Raw genomic sequence first — 20,300 nt, forward strand, 5'->3', positions numbered from 1 at the left:
TGCCACACGCGATAGAAGACCTTCGCCATGTCCTAACTAACTGCCAGACCCTATTCCTTGTTTTCAATAGCCGTAGCCTACCGGTGGATTAGGTAAACCAGAAGGTCACCGGTTGACCGACCACTGTCATTAATCAATCAGTGATTCTCCAGTTAAACCAAGAGCTGATCATTGATAACGCTCTCCATCACTTTCAAGAGCAAGGGTGGCAATAGGCCTGTAGTTAGATGGATCGGAACCATCGCCTTTCTTTGAGATCCGATCAATTGACTCACTCGACTTGTGGATGACCAAGGAAAACAGAGCTCGCCTAACAGCTTTTTAGCTGAACTTAATTTCAGACATTAAGCCCTGGCACGGGTGTGCGTGTGGCGCTATTCCTTGGTCATCCATATTCGAGTTCGAGGCAAAGGGATCTACTGTAGTAACGATAAATACGTCCATGTATATGTGCGGCACGAAAGCGACTGTGTTACTTAAATTTAGTTTTAATTATCTTGATAAAAATTATTGCAATACTTATTGAATTCGCTTTTTATTTACTTCATATTTACCTAATTATTTAAGGAATAAGCATTAAAGGCTTAATCTATCTATAAGTCTTTCCTAACCACTTTCTAACAATCCTTCGAGTTTTCTATTAAACATTTTTTTGTTAATTGTTATTAGTATTAATATCCATAGGACTAATATAACGTACCATATTGTTTTATCGTTATCAGGTTAACGATTTTCACGTAAAAAAGGGCCATACCAACAATTCCTTACGTTTATCGTTACTAATCATTAGTATACATATTTGTTTTAAGTTTAATACATTTTTGTTATCCTCATAATATCATTAAATAAATCCGATTATGTTCTTTTACAAAACTGGTATGTGCATATTTTTCACTTGTAAGAAATGGTCGTTACAAGACAATTCTGATATGTGCATCAAAATGGTTAAAAAATATTATTGCAGATGAAGGGCACATTTTATCATTTCCGCTTGTATCTCAGTTCAAACATAATATATTTTGTCACCATACTGTATTTATAATTTTTTGATAAAGCTATTATTTAATAAATAAGATAGTTTATTGTCTCTCCAGAAACTTGACTAAAAACACAACGGTTTTGGCAAGCGCAACGACCAAATACTGTATCGTATGCTATTAATTTAAATTCATTATGGTATAATTAGGTTTCAGAAGTGAAATATGAAAATAAAACTATACAACACTAATGTTACAAATACAATCTTATTTATTAAAAATCTAAATAACTATAAACTGAAGTATAAATAACTAGAAACTTATATAAAACACCAACAACATTCGAAAACACATATAGGTATTTACTCAGTGTTAATTATAGCAGCTCTTTTAACCAATTCACATTATTTATTAATTAAAACATTTAAATTACTTTATAACTTGCTAATAATGATCTATATATATGTCTTCCCGCTAAATGTCTTCCCGCTAAAATTAGTAACTTAATAACAAATGAAAAGAGCGGGCTTTTTTTGATATTGACAGTGACATTGACATATTGCAGTACTATATTTGACAGTTGACATTTTTAGCACAGAAGTCTCCTAACTGTATCATAATGAATTTAAATAATATTTAAACAAATGGTAACATTTTTTGCTGTTGCACTTGACATTGACAATTACGTTTGATAGCTGTTGTTAAAAGATGTATTTATGGATGTTTTCTAACCAACAGTGTCTATTTTTGATTTATTTACTTATTCATAAAATATTTTCGAGATGTATTTTATAAGCAAATATCAAAAAAATTACATTGTGTGACTGTGTAACATATGATATAATATTGAAAATATGTAATAATGGCAATTATTCGAAGAATTTTCGCAAGATATGCTAAGTGTTTAGCTGTTATAGTTGTAACTACATTTTTTGCTCAAATTTTAATATCTGTCAGTCTTTTCCCTTCTGTTCATGATAATTTACTTAAGAGAAATGGATACACATCAGTAGCTAGAAATAATATAGGAGATATTTCTGCAAGAAAACAAGGAAATAATGTTGGGGACGAACGAGATGTGTTAGCCGGAAAAAACCAAAATAAGATAATTCCTCACTTAAGATTAGAAGAATTAGATTTTATACCTGCTTGTGAAATCAAAAATAGAGAAGCTATTTCAGCTATACATCGTGCCAAGACCCAAATTTGTAAAGAGCAAATTGTAAACAAGACTTGTCATATACAAAATGGTGATTTTTACCCAAAACGCTTACCAAATTATTGTAGGTCTGAAAAAAAAAAATATGGTCACCACCTCGGATGCTATTTTGACGAAAAAAAACTAAGATTACTGTCTAGTTATTATAGCAACTCTGCTGTATACAATTCTCCCAGATTTTGTCTGGATATTTGTGTACAAGCTGGGTTTCCTTATGCGGGAGTTCAGTATGCGTAAGTATGAGATAATAATAATATAAAATATATATTTTAGGTTAGGAGTAAATTATCAAAACAACTAAAAACTGTTATGACCATAATATCATATGATAACTAAATTTATGTGTTAATTATGTAACTATCACTTGAGAATACTATATGGAAACTAAACTGATGTGTAAACTTTTGCTTTTATTTCTTGCTAACATTATTAATATTGTACTAAAAAGGATAAAGCAAATATGGCTCACATCCTTGACATCTAGAATCCAATCACAGTTGTGCACTAAGAATCCACAACATTCCCCATAATGTTACAGTGGTTAATTTATGATTACTGCATGTCCGTTATGGAACACCCTACTCTTTGAATTATAGGAATTCAAAAATATTTCTTACTTTTAAGAAATGCTTAATTTGTGATTTCCAATGCCTTAAAGTTGCCTGGAAGTATTGCTATTTGAGTGCTAAGGTTGCCTATTATACATAATCTTTTATATATATTCTATTTCTATTTTTAGGTGTACAATAAAGATTTAATTATTATAATATTATTATTTTTTTCAAAATTATACTATATATACAATCTTAAACATAAACTAACAACAACAATTTGCATAATTTGTTTATTTGTTATTATTTGTTTATTTTCAAGTTTTCAATTGTTTTTGATATCAATATGAAAAGTTCATACCTGAATTGTATCTGTTACAGAGAAGTCAATAAACGTTAATTGCCATGCCTAATATATTTTATATTATGTAAATTTTTTACTGAACATTTTATTTCACAGTTCTGAATGTTTCTGTGGTGATATTGAGCCACCATTGACAGCTAAGACCTCTGATGATTCTTGTGATATGAAATGTCCAGCTGATGTTTCCCAAGTCTGTGGAGGCTATTTTACTATGAATATATATGAAACAGGACTAGATAGTATGTATAGAAAAAATATAAATACATATATGTAGTGAAATATTATATCAAATATAATTTTTCATTACAATCTATATAATTTTTTACTGCTAAAAAAGATACCTATCAATTTTTCAATTTTTATTTTTTTTATAAAAAAATCGTTGTAATCGTGCCTGATTACAATGTATGCTTAGATCATCAGAGTGCTTGAAAGGTTCCCAAGAGGTGCAGATTTAAATTACGCTACATTCAAATTTTTATGGTTTCTAAAAAATAAAGATACCTATGATTTTTTTTATATATATTAATAAAAAAATAAACACAAGTGTGCCATTGAACCATCAACTGGATCCAATCTCATTCGGAGAATTAAATATTTAACATAGTCAAAATCAAATAATTTTATTCAAAATAAGATGTTACAAAGTTTACTTTTTAAATGTGACCTAATTTACCACTGGTTTATTTCTCGCTTTGGTAACAAGGCACTGCTTAAGGATCTCAGGTTATGTTTAAGATTCAACTTTTCTGTCATTCGTCATCGTCATTCTGTATAAATAATAGGCAAAGTACCATTCTGTAAGAATATAAAAAAAAAAGATGTTTATATTTGTATAACTGATAATATTTATAAGAAAGTGAATGAAAAAAATTATGTTTTGTATTTTTTTTTTGTATTTCATATGATTACTGTATTAATGTGTAAAAAGATTTCTAAATATATCAAAAACTATCTGTTTCTTTCAGAATTTGTACCACATTTGCCTACAAATTCGTTGGATGAGAAGGATTCAGTTCAGATAGTGTTTCTTTTAACATTAAATGGAAGAGCTCTTCGTCAAGTACATAGATTAATTAATGCGCTTTATAGAACAAGTCATTATTTCTATATACATGTTGATAAAGTAAGTGGCATTTATAATAAGAATAAATGTTGACTCATATGTATGATATTTTATATTACTCTATTTCACACTGTCCACCCTCTTATTAAAACACTATGAGCAATGGAACTCAATGTAGTATTTTGTTTTTTCTTTATTAAATTATTTTTTTATTTCCTTGAATGGGAATTAGATACTAGTTTCCTTGGTCTGTTTGAAAAGTAAGAGTATATGGCAGTATTCCTCCTCTGCTGCTGTCCAATGTACATGATTTATGCGGAATAATCATTATTATTATCCCTTTAATATAAAATATTTGTTATTATTTAATTCCAGAGGCAAGACTATTTGCACAGAGAGTTGTCAAAGTTGGAAAGTCAATTTCCAAATATTAAGTTAGCCAACAAAAGATTCTCAACAATTTGGGGTGGTGCTTCTCTTCTCACCATGTTGCTGACATCAATGAGTGAAATATTAACGTTAAGATGGAAATGGGATTATGTTATTAATTTAAGTGAAAGTGATTTTCCTATTAAATCTCTAGAAGAATTAGAGAACTTTTTGTCTACAAATAAAGGTTTCAATTTTGTAAAGTCCCATGGGCGTGAAGCTCAAAGGTTTATTAAAAAGCAGGGGCTTGATAAAACATTTATTGAATGTGAGACTCACATGTGGAGGGTTGGTGAAAGAAAACTACCACAAGGTATTGTCATAGATGGGGGAAGTGATTGGATTGCTCTCTCACCAAAATTTGTATCTTATGTTGTCACAAAACAAGATGCATTGTTAAAAGGCTTAGAAGTTATATTTGAACACACTTTATTACCTGCAGAATCGTATTTCCACACTGTACTGAGAAATTCACAATTTTGTAATACATATGTAGATAATAACTTACATGTCACAAATTGGAAACGTAAATTAGGCTGTAAATGTCAATATAAACATGTTGTCGATTGGTGTGGATGTTCACCAAATGATTTTAAAACGGAAGATTGGCCAAGAATACAAAATACTCAAACCAGACAGCTGTTCTTCGCAAGAAAATTTGAACCAATCATTAATCAAGAAATTATTACAAGGGTTGAACAATATATAGGAATTAAAGATCATTATCTAATATCAAGTCTAAAAGCATACTGGCAAAACCTCTATGATGTTAATGATTTAACAGCTAGCACTGATGATTTACTATTAACACATGCCAGCAGTATTATACGTCTAAATGCAAAAATATTAAATGATGAAAATTGTAAGATAACATTAAACGAAATTTTAGCAATCAACATTTATAAATATGCAGATATTTACAAGGGAAATTTAATTTTACATAAAGCTTTAATACAAAACAAAGAAGTAATTTTAGAAACGTGGTATAAGCCAAAACAATATTTAGAGCTGAACTTTGAAAATTATAATGATTATATTAAAATATTTAAAGTGAGCTCAGATTATGATCAGAAAGAAATGACTTTCCGAAACTTGGGTAATATTTTAGGCCCACTATCAGAGCCAATGTTATTATACCAATTTTTTTCTAATATTGATAAAGATATTGGCAATTTAACAGTTGTTTGGTTAGATCCATCTGGTAGAGTAGCAGATATAAATATTATTCATAGAGATGAAAATAACTTAACTAATTTCATCAAACCAAACATTAAGCAGCCTTTATTGCCAGGTATATGGAAAGTAGGTTTATTTGATACAACAAATACTGTTGCCATAACAAAATTTTTAATAACACCCTTAGAATATTTTTCTGGTAAGGATATAACTCAGCAAGAGGTTAATTTAGTTCATTATGGATCACAAAATTACTATAAGAATTTAAGCTATGTCATACCTAAAAACTTTTTACCCAACCAAAAGGATAAAAATTTATTAACAGAATTATCAAATTCAAACATAAAAAGAGTGGGTAAAGACCTCATAGAATGGATTGATAGCTTAAGTATAGAATTTTATAATGTTTTAGGTTCATGTATTGTAATTCCTGAGAATGGTCTTTTAGACAATGTTACATGTGGAAATTATAAATTTCAAAAATGTGTATTATCAGAATGGAGTTCTAATTCACCAGATCCAAAAGGCTTTTTAGGAAAAATAGATAAAATTTCTGGGAGATTAAAAAGAATATGACAAATAAATATCTTTTAATACTAAGACAATAGAAATGATTATACTTTTGTAATATATATTTTTAATATGGTAGTAATATTATAACAAATATTTCATATTTGGACTACAAATATAATATAAACACATATGACATGTGGCACGCCTCTTTATACAACATTATTATTAATTAAATGTTATAAATTTTAAGAATACAATTAACTTGTATAAATCTTTTTGTATTTAATAAGATTTAGTTATTGAATTTGGTTTTATTTTTTTATAGATAGTGACTTATTTGTGAAGTAAAGAAAAGAAAACAATATCGTAAGTAAAGAAAACAATATCTAAATATTTTCACTGATATTGTATATGTATTGTGTTTTATTTTGGGACTTTTTTTTTATTCTCAAATTAACTTTTAATTTATGGCTTATAGAGCAATCTGGTATAAATATGGTATAGAGCAATCTGGACAACCAAATCAGTAAAAAATATATAAAATCATATCAGTATTTTACTATTCACATTATTTTTATCTCAATTACTAAATATTAACTTTTACACTTTGGAAAAATATATCTTTAAGGCAAGAAAATTAATATTTTGTACATATGTCCAATAACATTAGCAATCATTTCAAATGTTAGCTTTTCTCTTATCAACCTTTAAGTACGAGAGAAGCCCCAGGTGGACCCTACATGCTGTTTTTAACTTCTTGGAGTGGGCTTTCTGCTAATCTCAATAGGTTGCAGAGGTTTATGGACAGGGACATATGTAGCGCTTCCTCTGACGTAAGTACATATTATACCTCTATGGCAAAGCCAAAGTGTCAAGCCTTTCACAGATCATTGGGTCCCCAATGATTCGAACGGCTCTACGTTGTATGCGATTAAATGTTCAAACAGACACTGGAGTGCACCAACCCAGAGATGAGAACAGTACTCCATATGAGGCTAAACCTGGGCCCTATTATGGCCAATCGGTGTTTTGGCGTGAAGTACCGTCTTGCTCTGCTAATGACCCTTAGTTCCTTTGAGGGTAACTTGGCCTTGTTTTGCAGATGATTTGGCGATACGACAAATGGGGTTCTTTTAGTGGTTAACGCGCAAACTTATGTCTTCAGGGGGTTAAATTGAACCAAGGTCCTTTCACTCCATGCGTGTGCTATCATCTGCAAAGCATCGAAAGGTAGAATCCTCTAACATGTGATTGATATGCAGGTGGATCAGCGTAGGGGACAGCACATAGCCTTGGGGTAGCTCACAAGCTCGCTCCACAATTAATTTTAAACAATTCGTTTTATAAAATGTTACGCATAATATGCAGATCGTGCAAATTTACGCATATAATGTTGGGGACGAATAGAGCAATCTATTCGATAAACATTTTAATTTTCATGGAGCCAGACCGATTTAGATTATAAAACCTGAATCGTAATCAGGTCCCCATCCCTATCAGTTGTATTATTGTTATAAATTAAGGTTTTACATCGAAGGTAATCCTTATATTTTTTAAATAGTTAAGGTATCTTTTATTTTACTTTTCTTTGTTATTCTCATATAATAAAAAAAACAAAAACAACACTTTTTGACGCTTTCTGAGCTCTTTTACCAGTAAAACAGGGTAAAATGAGACATCCAGGGAAGATTTCTTTATCAGAATATTCAATTACTTTCATTAGTAAACTAAACTTCATTAGTAATAAACTAATAGTTGATTTAGTAACGAAAAAAATGTTTTTTTTTAAGAATAATAATTTTGACTAGTAAAGTTAGGGAAAGTTAGAATAAAATACTTTAGAATATCGTTGGTTGAACTGTGTTTTTTATATTTTAAACGTGTTATGTGAGTTATTTGTGATAAATCACAAATTTAGTTATTTTGTGATTATACCGTAATAAGTTTTATGCACCAGTAGCACAAGTACGATTTAAATTTATGGATATCGATGAAAATATTTGTATATGTGTAATTATTATAAAATATGTGGTGAATAAAAACAAGAGATTTACCTCTTTCGCGCCACACACCATGTAGGGGGGCTATGAAAACTTGATATGAGGTTAATATAAAAGAGAAATTGAATAGAAACGAGGGTGAATAGAAAATTGATATTGACAAACTTATTTTCTGTTGTTATTGTACTTTTGATAAATATTTTATCGCGTATTAAGTATATTTTAACTTTTATTTCTTTTCATCCTATGTCGTGTAATCCATATTCTCTTTAGTAATTAAATATATTTTTGTATTTTATAATATAATTAGGTTTCAGAAGTGAAATATGAAAATAAAACTATACAACACTATTGTTACAAATACAATCTTATTTATTAAAAATCAAAATAACTATAAACTGAAGTTTAAATAACTAGAAACCTATATAAAACACCAAACAACATTCGAAAACACATATAGGTATTTACTCAGTGTTAATTATAGCAGCTCTTTTAACCAATTCACAATATTTAATAATTAAAACATTTAAATTACTTTATAACTTGCTAATAATTATCTATTAACAACCTAGTAACAAATCACATCGACTACAACACGTGTAACCTCAAGTATGTGAGGGCCAAATATGTCTTCCCGCTTAAATTAGTAACTTAATAACAAATGAAAAGAGCGGGATGTCAAAATGACATTGACAGCGACATTGACACATTGCAGTACTATATTTGACAGTTGACATTTGTAGCACAGAAGTCTCCTAAGTATATACTAACCGACCAGGGCGGCTTCGTCCACTTGAACTATACGTATATTTATTAAATATGCTTATGAAATTATTTTCAGTTTAGGGGATGAATTCTAAATAACCGCGAAACACGTGTTCAATGAAATATTTTTAAAAGTGTACATTTTAAATTTTATAAAAATCGATGGCGATTTAAAGATTTTTCCACACAAACTTATAACCCCTATTTCATCCCTTCAGGGTAAACTTTTTTTAAATCCCTTCTTAGTGGGTGTCCAGATTAGGAAAATAAATATCTGTCCAAATTTCACGTTTCTACCATCAGCAGTTACGGCTGTGTGTGCGTCTTACCTCAGTCTGTGGGAACATGTCCTTTTATATTATGTACTATCAAAATACATTTTTAGTTAACACAATTTTACAGTTAACAACCAAGTTTTATATGAGTTAAAGTCTAATAATGTTTCCAATTTCCATTGAACACATTTTACTGAATTCATTACTATTAAAGAGATTCCACTACAATGTATGTAGAGTAGTGCTAGAAACATTTTTTTTGTCGTAACTTGTTAGTATCATGTTAAAATTAATAAGATTATTTTATATATTTTTTATTATTTAATAATTTTATCTTAATAAAAATAGGTATAAAATAGGTATTATACCGTACCGTATGGAATATTGCTGTCTTGATTTAAATCGTCATACTCATGTCAGTTGTCATTTGTCAGATGTCTACAAACTTATAAAGTACAAAGAGAAGGACAAAGTAGTAACGCGGGAAAAGTTTACATAAGCAAATAGCAATAATTTTATATTTACAGAATACTTATGTATAACAAATAAAATTCGACAGACAGTATTGTTATTTTTGTTGTGTCACATTTGAAAATGGATTTAATTGCATCTATAAAAAGTGATAAAGCATATGTGAAATGTAAACTAATTGTTAAAAATTGGGAAAAAGATTTTAAAATAAAAAATTCTCGGACCCCTTCAAAGTTTGATATAAAAGAAGCTCCTGCCAATATAAAATATGCATACAAAAAATATTTTCAACTCAAAAGTTCTGCACTTGAAAGCTCTTTATCAATATGTGAATTTGAGGATAATCCAATGTTGTCTCCTGACCCATCGCAACAATTTGAAAACTTTTCTCAGAATGTTAATTCTGAGGAACCATTATTACCTGCTTTGCCCAGTGGGCAAGAACTTGATATGTTATTATCTAATCCAAAAACAAATATGATTCATACATCAATTCCAGACAACTTGTCAAAAAAATTATTTCAAAACAGAAAGTTTAGTATAAGAAATCCTAGAAAAAGTGTCGGTATTAAAAGCCAGACTCAAAGTTCTACAATTAGTAAAGCAACAAATATAAATTGTGTAGATAATGTAACTGACAATCTTAAAATATGTGATAAGAATAGTGAATTAATGGCATCTAACATAAGTGACTTAATTAGCACAGAGAGTGAAGAAAATAATTTTATTTTTGTGAATCCATTAAAAAAAAATGAAAATAAAAAAGAGGACAGTTTTCTTATGTGTAATGATCCTACAGTTTTAAAACAATATCCTATGAGGCAAATTAATAAAAGTTGGCTTGACCGAGCGACAGGAACTACAAATGATTTAAAATTAAATGCAGAATTTACTCAAAGAATAGAGGAATATACTGAAGATCAAAAAAACTTTGGGTTAACAAATATAGTCCACAGCATGAGCTCAGAGAAACAACATGATTATGTAGAAAATAGTGAATCTGATGAAGATAATATAGCTTTAAATAAACTTAAGCCTGCTTTGAAGAAACAAAAGTTAGATTCTCCTTTAAAAGCAAAACACTCAGGTGATCGTCATATGGACCAAGGAAATATAGATAATGATGAAGGTCCCAAAGATAAAAAGAATAAATTCCTGAAGAGAAAAAGCAGCAATACAAAAAGTAATACCGGTCATTCTATAAATGAAAAAGAATCTCCCCCTGATATCCTTGAATATTTACCATTTGGATTAAAAGAAAAACTGAACCCAAGACATAGCAATGTTACAGATTTGCTGAATACTATCAAAACACCAGAAAACAAAGATAAGATACAACCACAGAATTCTGTAGGATTACATAAACTTGAAAAGAAAATTGAAAGTGGTACCATAAATGAAAATTTTGTGAGGATAAACATTGAAAAAAAAGTTTACTCTAGAGGAAAAAAGCATATAAATTATTCCAAATATAAAAAGCAGTTATGGAAAGATAAGAAAGCTTTACATGCAGGAATGGAGTTTCCAGAAGCTGGAAAAGTAACATGTTTTAAATGTGGCTCAGGGGGACATATGGCTCGTTATTGTACAGCGCATAGGGAAAATGCTCTTCTGCCCTTAGAAGATTGTGATGAAAGCAATATGCCAACTTTAGAAGATATGCAAAAAATTGTTTTAAAGAGCAAAGATCAAGAAAATCCTATTGAAGATCAATTATGTACATTTTTGTATCAAGCCAGTAAGATTCCTGATGATGTTTTACAGTTGCTAGCTGAAGATCCTGAAGATTCAAATTTGATTAAACCAGTATTTACAGAAGATCAAGAAAATTGTGAAGAATTGTATGATGCACTAAAGAAGTTTGGTCATAGTTCTTTTCGCCCCAGTCAGGAACATGCTATTAAAAGAATTTTGAGTGGATTATCCACACTGCTTATATTATCTACAGGAGGAGGCAAGTCACTCTGTTACCAACTTCCAGCATATATTTATAGTAAATATTACAAATGTATAACTTTAGTAATATCCCCATTAGTATCACTAATGGAAGATCAAGTGTTAAGTATGCCTGACTTTTTAAAAGCAGGATGTATTCATACTAACCAACAACCAACACAAAGACGTAAAATAATCGAATTAGTTAAAGCTGGAGAAATTAATATACTACTTATATCTCCTGAAGCTTTAATTGCTAGTGATACATCTAGTGGATTTTCAGGCCTTTTTAAATCTTTGCCTCAAATTGCTTTTGCTTGTATAGATGAGGCTCACTGTGTATCTCAGTGGAGCCATAATTTCCGTCCAAGTTATTTAATGATTTGCAGAGTTTTAAGAGAAAAATTAAATGTTAAATGTATTCTTGGTTTGACTGCCACTGCCAGTCAAACTACAATTAAGAGTGTCATAGATCATATAAATATTTCTGATGGTCTTAACGGCGTCGTAATGAATCCTGCTCTACCAAATAACCTATACTTATCAATGTCATATGAGAAGGACAAAGATAGGGCTCTAGTATCTTTATTGGCAGCAGAGAGAATAAACTCGTTTTCCTCCATCATAGTATATTGTATTAGGAGGAATGAATGTGAAAGAGTTGCAGCTGTTATAAGATCATGTTTATCTTTGCCTGGGAAAATTAACATGGAAAAAGAGAATAAAAAACGTAAAAGGATGTCTTATATAGCTGAAGCATACCATGCAGGCATGTCAGCAGCACAAAGAAAAAAAATTCAAAAACATTTTATGGATGGCACCTTGAAAATAATTGTTGCAACAGTTGCCTTTGGTATGGGGATAAATAAATCAGACATAAGATGTATTATTCACTATAACATGCCTCCCAGTTTCGAGTCATATGTACAAGAAGTAGGAAGAGCTGGAAGAGATGGCCAACCAGCATTTTGTCATGTGTTCATGAACAATAGCAACAATGATAAAGATGAATTATTAAAACACATTTATGCTAATTCCATAGATAGACCAGTTATTAGGAAACTACTTCAAAAAGTATTTATACCATGTGAGTGTACATCTGAAAATGTCTCAATACAAAGACAAACAAGATGTCCAGGTCATGAAGTCGGTATTCCTATAGAAACTACTATTGATGAATTGGATTTGCCATCTGAAAATATTGCAACATTATTATGCTATGTGGAACTTCACCATAAACATTATATTAAAGTACTGAACAATGCATATACTGTTTGTAAAATTTCTTCATATGGTGGCCCTTTAAAAATTCTAGAGGCAGCCAAAGCATGTGCTCCTCTTGCTATGGCATATTTAATACAAGCAAAGAAAGACCCTGACATTAAGAAGAGTAGTATTTTAGAATTCAATGTCATAGAAGTTGCTGCTGCTATTGGTTGGGAAAGTGGCATAACGAAATATCATTTAAAAAATTTAGAATGGATAACAAAGGATGGAATGTCTAAAAGATCTCATTTAAAAGTAGAATTTAAAACATTAGGATTTAGGATAAAAGCCCCTGGTGACTTAATGGCTTCGGAATTAGATAATGTTCTAGATGAAATACATGAGATAGTTTATAATCAAGAAAAAGTTATGCTACATCAACTGGAAGAAATAAATAAAACATTTAGTAAACTTGGCAACTACTCATGTCACCAAATAGTATTTACAGAAGAATTTCTGCTAGAGAAATCAAATGAATTGAAATCAATAATAAATGGGTATTTTTCTAGGGAAAATAATTTACCTGAAAATATAGCTTTAGAGGAACGACCATTAGATGTTGGACGCATTACATCTGATGTTAGAGCTTTAATAGCCACTTACAAAGACTGCACATTTACAGGGAAAAGTATAGCACAAATATTTCAAGGAATATCATCACCAAACTACCCAGCATTGGTTTGGGGAAGATGTAAATTCTGGCGATCACACTTACATGAGGATTTTAATGGAATAGTCAAAATAGCAACACAACAAATTATTCAAATGAAAATATAGAATTATTAACTATAGATTTAAAAGACACAACATATTTTTTAAAACTTGATCCAATTGGTTTCCTTATTGGCTGTTTTAATAATTCATCAACTATGCTGTTCTTTTATTTATTTATTTTAATAAATATTAATAAGTTTATGTGAAGTTTTAATCAATGTTTTCTTGATATCCTTAAAATATATATATAAAAAAAACAGATTAAAGTTTAGCTTTGGTTAAAATATCACGTTATTTACTTGGAAAATATTGGTTGCAATACATTTAATTTTATAAATAAAATAATTGTGATATATTATTACAATAAATTTTAAACCTACGTATAATATTATAAAAAAAAATATAAAAACTAATTCAATAAGGAGTAGTGTGATTAATAATGGAATAAAAAGCAACACTCAATAACAAATACTATATTTATACATGAAGACAATAAATAGTTTTAACAAACTCATCGAAGAACAGAATATTAAAACAATTCAACCTACATTAAAACATAAAACAATCTTCTTAAGAATTCATTTATAGTTTATATTGCATTATAAATTGATTCAATCATATAATACTGTAGTTTTAGATGTTTTAAGTAAATGATTATTAATTTAAACTGGTATAATATTTTAAACATGGTTCAATGTGATCACTAAACAAATATGTTTGTAAGAATAATAAAATAATTTCCTGTTAGTGATGTTAAGCAGATTTACAATTTAGTTTCACTTGATACTTCAAACATAATTTTATGAATATGGCAAATTATTTGTGAAAAGCGTGATTGAAACAAAATAACCCCAAACCATAAGGTTTATGCAGATTTATTATTGGCTAAACATTCCAAGATTTACGGTCTACATTAAGTAACAATATTTAAATAGTATTCGTAAACTTATAGAAATAAATATCCTGTACATTTAACATAAAAGTATTTTTATACAAATAAAGCTAAATGAAAAATACAATTTTTAAGTAGGCGAGTCAAATGCATAATCAGTTTATAAATAAAATTAATTAAGTATGGCGTATTTATATTTTGAAACACATTCTTAAGTTATTCAGCTTACTTGCAATATATAATCATTTGTGTTATTAATTATTATTTATATATATTTCATAACATTGCTTAAATTTAAATATAAGAACCGATAGGTTTTTTTTATTATACAAATATCAATAATACAAATGTTGGCTGATACAATTGACTTAGTATATTATGTAAAGTAAATTTTATTAAAATATTTAAATAAGCTTTTGTTAAACGGAAAGAGAAACAAAACTATTATACTGAGCAATATTTCGTTTTAGGATGTCTGCACATAGACCCAATACTCGTTCGAACCTATAAACAAAAAAATATATATACAATATGTTAAAAATTTATATACGAAAAACAAATTAAACATATATATACTATAACATAATAAGCATAGGCTAACTCCACACTTTTCTCTCACATTCACACAAACAATATAGAGTACTGTAAGTTATATTAATAAAAAAAACTGCCATATACAAATAGGCAAGTAATAAGAGAAGACTTGGTGTTGCGTTCTGAAAAGCAACCTGCAATGTCTCGAATTCAAAGGAAAAGAGAACTCCTGTTTTGAGGAAGATAGCCCAGAACTGTAAAAAAAGCAAGACTCACAACCAAACCTCGAGTTATGCACTCGACACTAGACTGCATTCCCTGCTATGTCATTTTCTTACAGATCGCGATCCAGTTTAATATAAGGTTCTCTGCCGACCCCCAGAGAACCTAATATCAAATATCTAATAAGGCAATGTATAATTTGATACCAGGCACACTCCAGTTTGACACAGGATCTTTGCATACCCTGCTACGTATATGCAATTAACCATTTCATATTGGGCGCGATCCAGCTTGATACTAGGTTCTCTGCCAACTATGCTATGTAATTTTTAAAAAAATCATACCGTGCGCGATCCAGCTTGACGCACTTGAGAGGGCCGGCGGCGCGTACAGTGGCGGCGCGCGGTCGGTCCAGCAGCAGCGCGATCTCACCGAAGTAGTCTGACGGCCCGAGCCGCCCAACCTCCACCGCCTCCCCGCCCGCGCCCCCTGCGCCGCGCTGCTGGAGCACCACCGCCGTACCTGTTGGGGGACAGACCTTGTATATCGCCAAATATTACATACAAATAATTATTAGCCCCCAGCACTTAATTGATAAAGTTTTAATCAGATGCTTTTAGACCAAGCTAAAAAGGTTAGACTGTTTGTCATTTATTTAAGAAAATGGTTTTGTATTTTTGCTACTTGAAGTAGCAAAGAATGATTGACAAAGGAAGTTTTTTTTGTACCTTCCACAATGATGTAAAAGTCGTTGCCGGGCTCACCCTGCCGTACGATCGTCTCCCCATCATTGAATGATACTGGCTCTAAGGCATCAGCTACAGTTAATCGCTCCCATTTCTCCAAGCTTTCTAAAATAATATTTATAATTTGAAATTATTATAAACATGGTAATGAGTTGTATAAAAATAATAATTATCTCTGTAAATATAAAACGAAATTATTTTAAATGGCTCTATTTTACATCCCACCCACTCTGTAAGATAAGGGTAAGGAACCTACTGTTATTATTTATATAAAGTGATAAATAAACACTAATATATTCAAACACACAATAATAGCTATAAAAAGTTAAAATGAGGTGATACAATGGCATAACGTTCCACTGTAAACGCCTCAATCGTGGGTTCAGTTCCAATTTGAGAAAAAAAAAAATCATTTCTTCGCTCATTTAAGAAGACAAGGCGTGGCAAATTCAATTCCGCTACTCAATACGTGTCCAGAGTTAGGCAAAAAGTAAAGAACTCAGTGTTCTAAGTTGTAGGTTCCTTTTGATAACCGAAGGCAGTGCAATAAAAAATGTAAATTACTAAATTATTTGAAATATAGCAACTCAATAATGACATACCCAATATGGACACACGTGAGAGGAACTCATCGTACATTCGTCGTTTGCGTATAGTCGAGCCCATCAGTATACGGCGGTAGGAGTCCCTGTCGAGGCCCCACAGCTTGAGCGGGGAGCGAGCGCGTACTGTAGCGGCCCGCGGGGTACCGTAAATAAGAGCCAGTTCACCAAAACTACCTCCCTCTCCTATAGATGTTACGACTTCTCCGTTCACTAGAACCTAGTGTCAGTATAAAATTAATATTCTTAGAGTTATCTATAAAAATATTAATGTACTGGGCTAATTTTTACGTAATATACAGTAATTGCAACTGGTTGGGTTAGATCCCACTCAGGGAATTGAAATATTTATTTCAATTGAGCAGCATTGATTACCACCATTCTGCCAGCAATGCCTCCAGAATTCGGCGGAAAGCGGGTAACCGAGTGTCTTAACACATGGTTGCATAAAGCTACAGATAGCAGAGATACAGCGTAAAGCTGATTTGATTTTGAAGTCAACAATTAATACCTCAACTTCTCCAGAATCAATGATATAAAAATTATCTCCTTCATCTCCTTGACGGATCACTGTTTCACCCTGCAGGCATTGCACAGGAAACATAGCATCAAACATGTCGGCACGTTCTGATTCATCTAGATGTGTAAACAGTACATTAGATGCTATGGCTCTTGATAATGCACCCATTGTCTTGTAATCTTTTGGCACCACCTTCAAATTTTCAAATAATAAACCTATTGTGATATTATTATGTAACAATTGTGTTTATAATTTACTAGCGAACGCGCGCAGCTTCGCTTGCTTATTTAGGGGCGAATTCTAGAAAACAATGAAACACATATAAATTAAATATTTTTAAGAGTCTAAATTTCAAATTTTATAAAAATCGGTGGCGATTTAAAGATTTTTTATACAAATTTTCAACCCTTTATTTGCACCCTTAAGGGGAGAATTCTAGAAGACGATGAAACACGTGTTCAATTAAATACTTTTTAAAAATTATAATACGTGCCGATAAAATTTTTTTTCCATACAAACTTTCGACCCCTATTTCACCAATTTTCATTATCCCTTCTTAGTGGATGTCCTGATTACGAAAGTAAACATCTTTCCAAATTTCACGTTTCTACCATCAGCGGTTACGGCTGTGCGTGCGTCTTACCTCAGTAAGAGAGGACAAGTCCTTTTATATACATAGATTACCATTACCAGTATGTTGGCACAATATTAGGATTTTTTTATACATCCAGATTCAAGTCTAAGAGCCAAGTCATGGGTATCTTTTTTCACTAAACCATGAATATGTTATATAGCATGTTCTGAATAATTTTATGCCATATATTTTTTTAATTTAATCAAAACTATTATTTTTCTTGTATTTAATTAGGATTTTAGAAAAGTAGTATACTTAAGCTTTAAATTATGTGGGCATTGCTACTATCATTAGTGTCATTATCAATCATGGAATTGTTATTAGTGTTTCACCAGTTTGAAGCTAAAAAAGCATACAATTTAACCTTACTAAACCTATGATAATAGAAGCACCTATTTTGAGTTAGCTGTCAACTTAAGTATCAAATTATAAAACATATATAAAGCCTTGCCTTTTGTGAGTCAACTGTTTTATTTTTGTTGTTTATTATACTTTTCTATTTTTCATAATGAGGAGTTGTGCACAATAAAGTGTAAATAAATAAATAAATCAATATATATATGACCTTTTTAACATAACTAGTAGCATCCTCTTCAGTGACAGGTTCAGCACTAATACCTCCACGTCTGCGTGGCAGCTGTCCACCTGGTACTGGTAAAGGTGACAATTCGCCATCTGCTTCACCTTCTGAAGTGGCTGCAGCTGCCGCTGCTGCTTTGACCTGCTCCTATTAACTCTTTACATTGTAAATATTTCTATATTAAATACTAGAATTAAAATTAATAGAAAAACAAACACATACTTCAAATGTTTGTTGTACAAATAAACAAACGAAGTGACTGCATATATTTGATTTTACCATTTTTCTTACTTGATTGAAACATCCTGAGTGAAAAATGTACAAAGTTCAGATAACATAACTTTTGGGCAGCCATGACTCGCTGAGTGTACTGTACTTTATTTTGTTAATTTTGTATGTTGTTTACACCGTAAAATAGGCAATGGCAAAGAAACATTTAACTTTACACATTTTTTTTAATAGCTTCATTTTGTATCCCTAGAGGGGCAGCCAGGGAGAACTACCTACTAATAATACTAATATAACTAATAATACTGATTGTGTTCTTTATAAATATGATTTAGTAACTTAGCTTCATTAACTATTAAAATTAAATATATATATATATATAATATTTATCTGATACTTTTTGACCTTCACAAGAATGTCAAATAACTCAAAAACACATTTTGTTTTTAAATTTAGTATAGGTTACCTAACTCTTTATAGTTATTAATAAATATATACAGTTAAATTGTAGTGAAATCAAGTGTTTTTTATGGTCAATATACTGATGCTTAAATGTTTATTATTATCAGCTAGATATCATGTGAATTCCTCAGTACTGTGTTAAAATAAGACTGCTATATAAAATAATAAATACAATAATCATAATTCTTATTACCATTAATCTACAAAATCACAATTGGTAAGATATAAAATTTTTAATTAATACATGTGCACTGAAACGACTAATTCACCAATGGTTCCCACGAATCCAGTAAAGTTACGCAGTTATTAAATATAGTTTTAAGACAATATTTATAGTCTAAATACAGATCACTCTGCAAGAATCTTGCGCGTTTCTATTTTGAGTTAGCTGTCAACTCGAGTATCAAATTATAAAAATTTATAGTCTCAACGAAACTTATTAATGACCTACTTTTTTTTAATCATGTTATTTGGATGATTATAGAAAACATAGGTTTTACGTTTGGGAAGTTGTAGTTAGGATAACTATCCTCTTTATATTTGTTTACTTTTAAGTTGTAATGTTAAAACTTACTCTTTCTAATTTTTGAAAATATTGCCTCAAGAACACTACAGGATTTTCTGGTTTATGTAAACATAATTGTACTATACAATCCTTCAATAGTGTTTGAATGTTATGATTCTGAATATAATTTTCACATTGATGTAAACATTGTTCTTCCTCCATTGAGTCCATTTCTGTTTTGTTTCCCGAAGGTGTGAAAATATTCAACAGATAATAATTTTCAAGTAAACGTTGCCACAGACCATTAACTTCACTACTATCGTTATTGCAATCAAATAGATTGTTATAGGTACAATAATCGTAATTAGGCACAGGACCACTCTCGTTTTTATTAAGTGGCTATGTGGTAGGTACTCGGTAAAGGACTTAATTCTTTATTTATTTCACATTCAGCATGTTACTCTTATCACAGACCTTTGACCTATCCTTAGTTTTATACGAAAAATCTCAATTTTTTTACTCTTATCCAAATTTATTAGTGCTGAAATATGTAAAATAATCAATCAATCAAATCAGCCTGTTCGGATCCACTGCTGGACATAGGCCTTCCCCAGGGTGCGCCAGAGCTCCCGATCCTCTGCCTTCTGCATCCAT

General features: G+C 30.5%; 3 protein-coding genes across 4 annotated transcripts; 2 read left to right on the forward strand and 1 right to left on the reverse strand.

Annotated features, from left to right (window-relative positions):
• The first annotated feature begins 1,672 nt into the window (after positions 1–1,672).
• oxt (Xylosyltransferase oxt) lies at positions 1,673–6,599 on the forward strand. The gene is made up of 4 exons (XM_085188339.1): positions 1,673–2,429; positions 3,208–3,350; positions 4,080–4,237; positions 4,553–6,599. The coding sequence occupies exons 1-4, from the start codon at positions 1,840–1,842 to the stop codon at positions 6,356–6,358; spliced, it is 2,697 nt and encodes an 898-aa protein (XP_085044465.1). The 5' UTR covers positions 1,673–1,839; the 3' UTR covers positions 6,359–6,599.
• A 3,152-nt stretch (positions 6,600–9,751) lies between these two features.
• Positions 9,752–13,922, forward strand: RecQ4 (RecQ4 helicase). Its single transcript, XM_085188345.1, has one exon. The coding sequence runs from the start codon at positions 9,930–9,932 to the stop codon at positions 13,782–13,784; it is 3,855 nt and encodes a 1,284-aa protein (XP_085044471.1). The 5' UTR covers positions 9,752–9,929; the 3' UTR covers positions 13,785–13,922.
• A 257-nt stretch (positions 13,923–14,179) lies between these two features.
• Positions 14,180–20,193, reverse strand: Pka-R1 (protein kinase, cAMP-dependent, regulatory subunit type 1). 2 transcript variants are annotated; one of them, XM_085188348.1, is made up of 7 exons: positions 19,716–20,193; positions 18,437–18,598; positions 17,229–17,429; positions 16,718–16,937; positions 16,098–16,220; positions 15,714–15,891; positions 14,180–15,117 (listed from the first exon to the last, which is right to left on the reverse strand). In XM_085188348.1, exons 1-7 carry the CDS (start codon positions 19,875–19,877, stop codon positions 15,033–15,035), a joined length of 1,131 nt encoding a protein of 376 aa, XP_085044474.1. In that variant the 5' UTR covers positions 19,878–20,193; the 3' UTR covers positions 14,180–15,032. The 2 variants fall into 2 exon arrangements, with proteins under 2 accessions (XP_085044474.1, XP_085044475.1); XM_085188349.1 differs by lacking the exon at positions 19,716–20,193 and adding an exon at positions 19,335–19,689.
• Between the last annotated feature and the right edge of the window lie 107 nt (positions 20,194–20,300).

This window comes from Heliconius melpomene, chromosome 7, assembly GCF_056956725.1.
Source record: "Heliconius melpomene rosina isolate 202511_hmr_F chromosome 7, ASM5695672v1, whole genome shotgun sequence".
NCBI classification, from domain to species: domain Eukaryota; kingdom Metazoa; phylum Arthropoda; class Insecta; order Lepidoptera; family Nymphalidae; genus Heliconius; species Heliconius melpomene.

Bases quoted from the DNA above. Each gene is read 5' to 3' on its own strand.
- oxt (XM_085188339.1), top strand. From the start codon at position 1,840: ATGGCAATTATTCGAAGAATTTTCGCAAGATATGCTAAGTGTTTAGCT. The intron at 3,351-4,079 runs GTATGTATAGAA...TGTTTCTTTCAG, and splicing joins ATATGAAACAGGACTAGATA to AATTTGTACCACATTTGCCT. The intron at 4,238-4,552 runs GTAAGTGGCATT...ATTTAATTCCAG, and splicing joins TCTATATACATGTTGATAAA to AGGCAAGACTATTTGCACAG.
- RecQ4 (XM_085188345.1), top strand. From the start codon at position 9,930: ATGGATTTAATTGCATCTATAAAAAGTGATAAAGCATATGTGAAATGT.
- Pka-R1 (XM_085188348.1), bottom strand. From the start codon at position 19,877: ATGGACTCAATGGAGGAAGAACAATGTTTACATCAATGTGAAAATTAT. The intron at 18,599-19,715 runs GTAAGTTTTAAC...AAGAGTTAATAG, and splicing joins ATTTTCAAAAATTAGAAAGA to GAGCAGGTCAAAGCAGCAGC. The intron at 17,430-18,436 runs GTCATATATATA...GAAAATTTGAAG, and splicing joins CTACTAGTTATGTTAAAAAG to GTGGTGCCAAAAGATTACAA.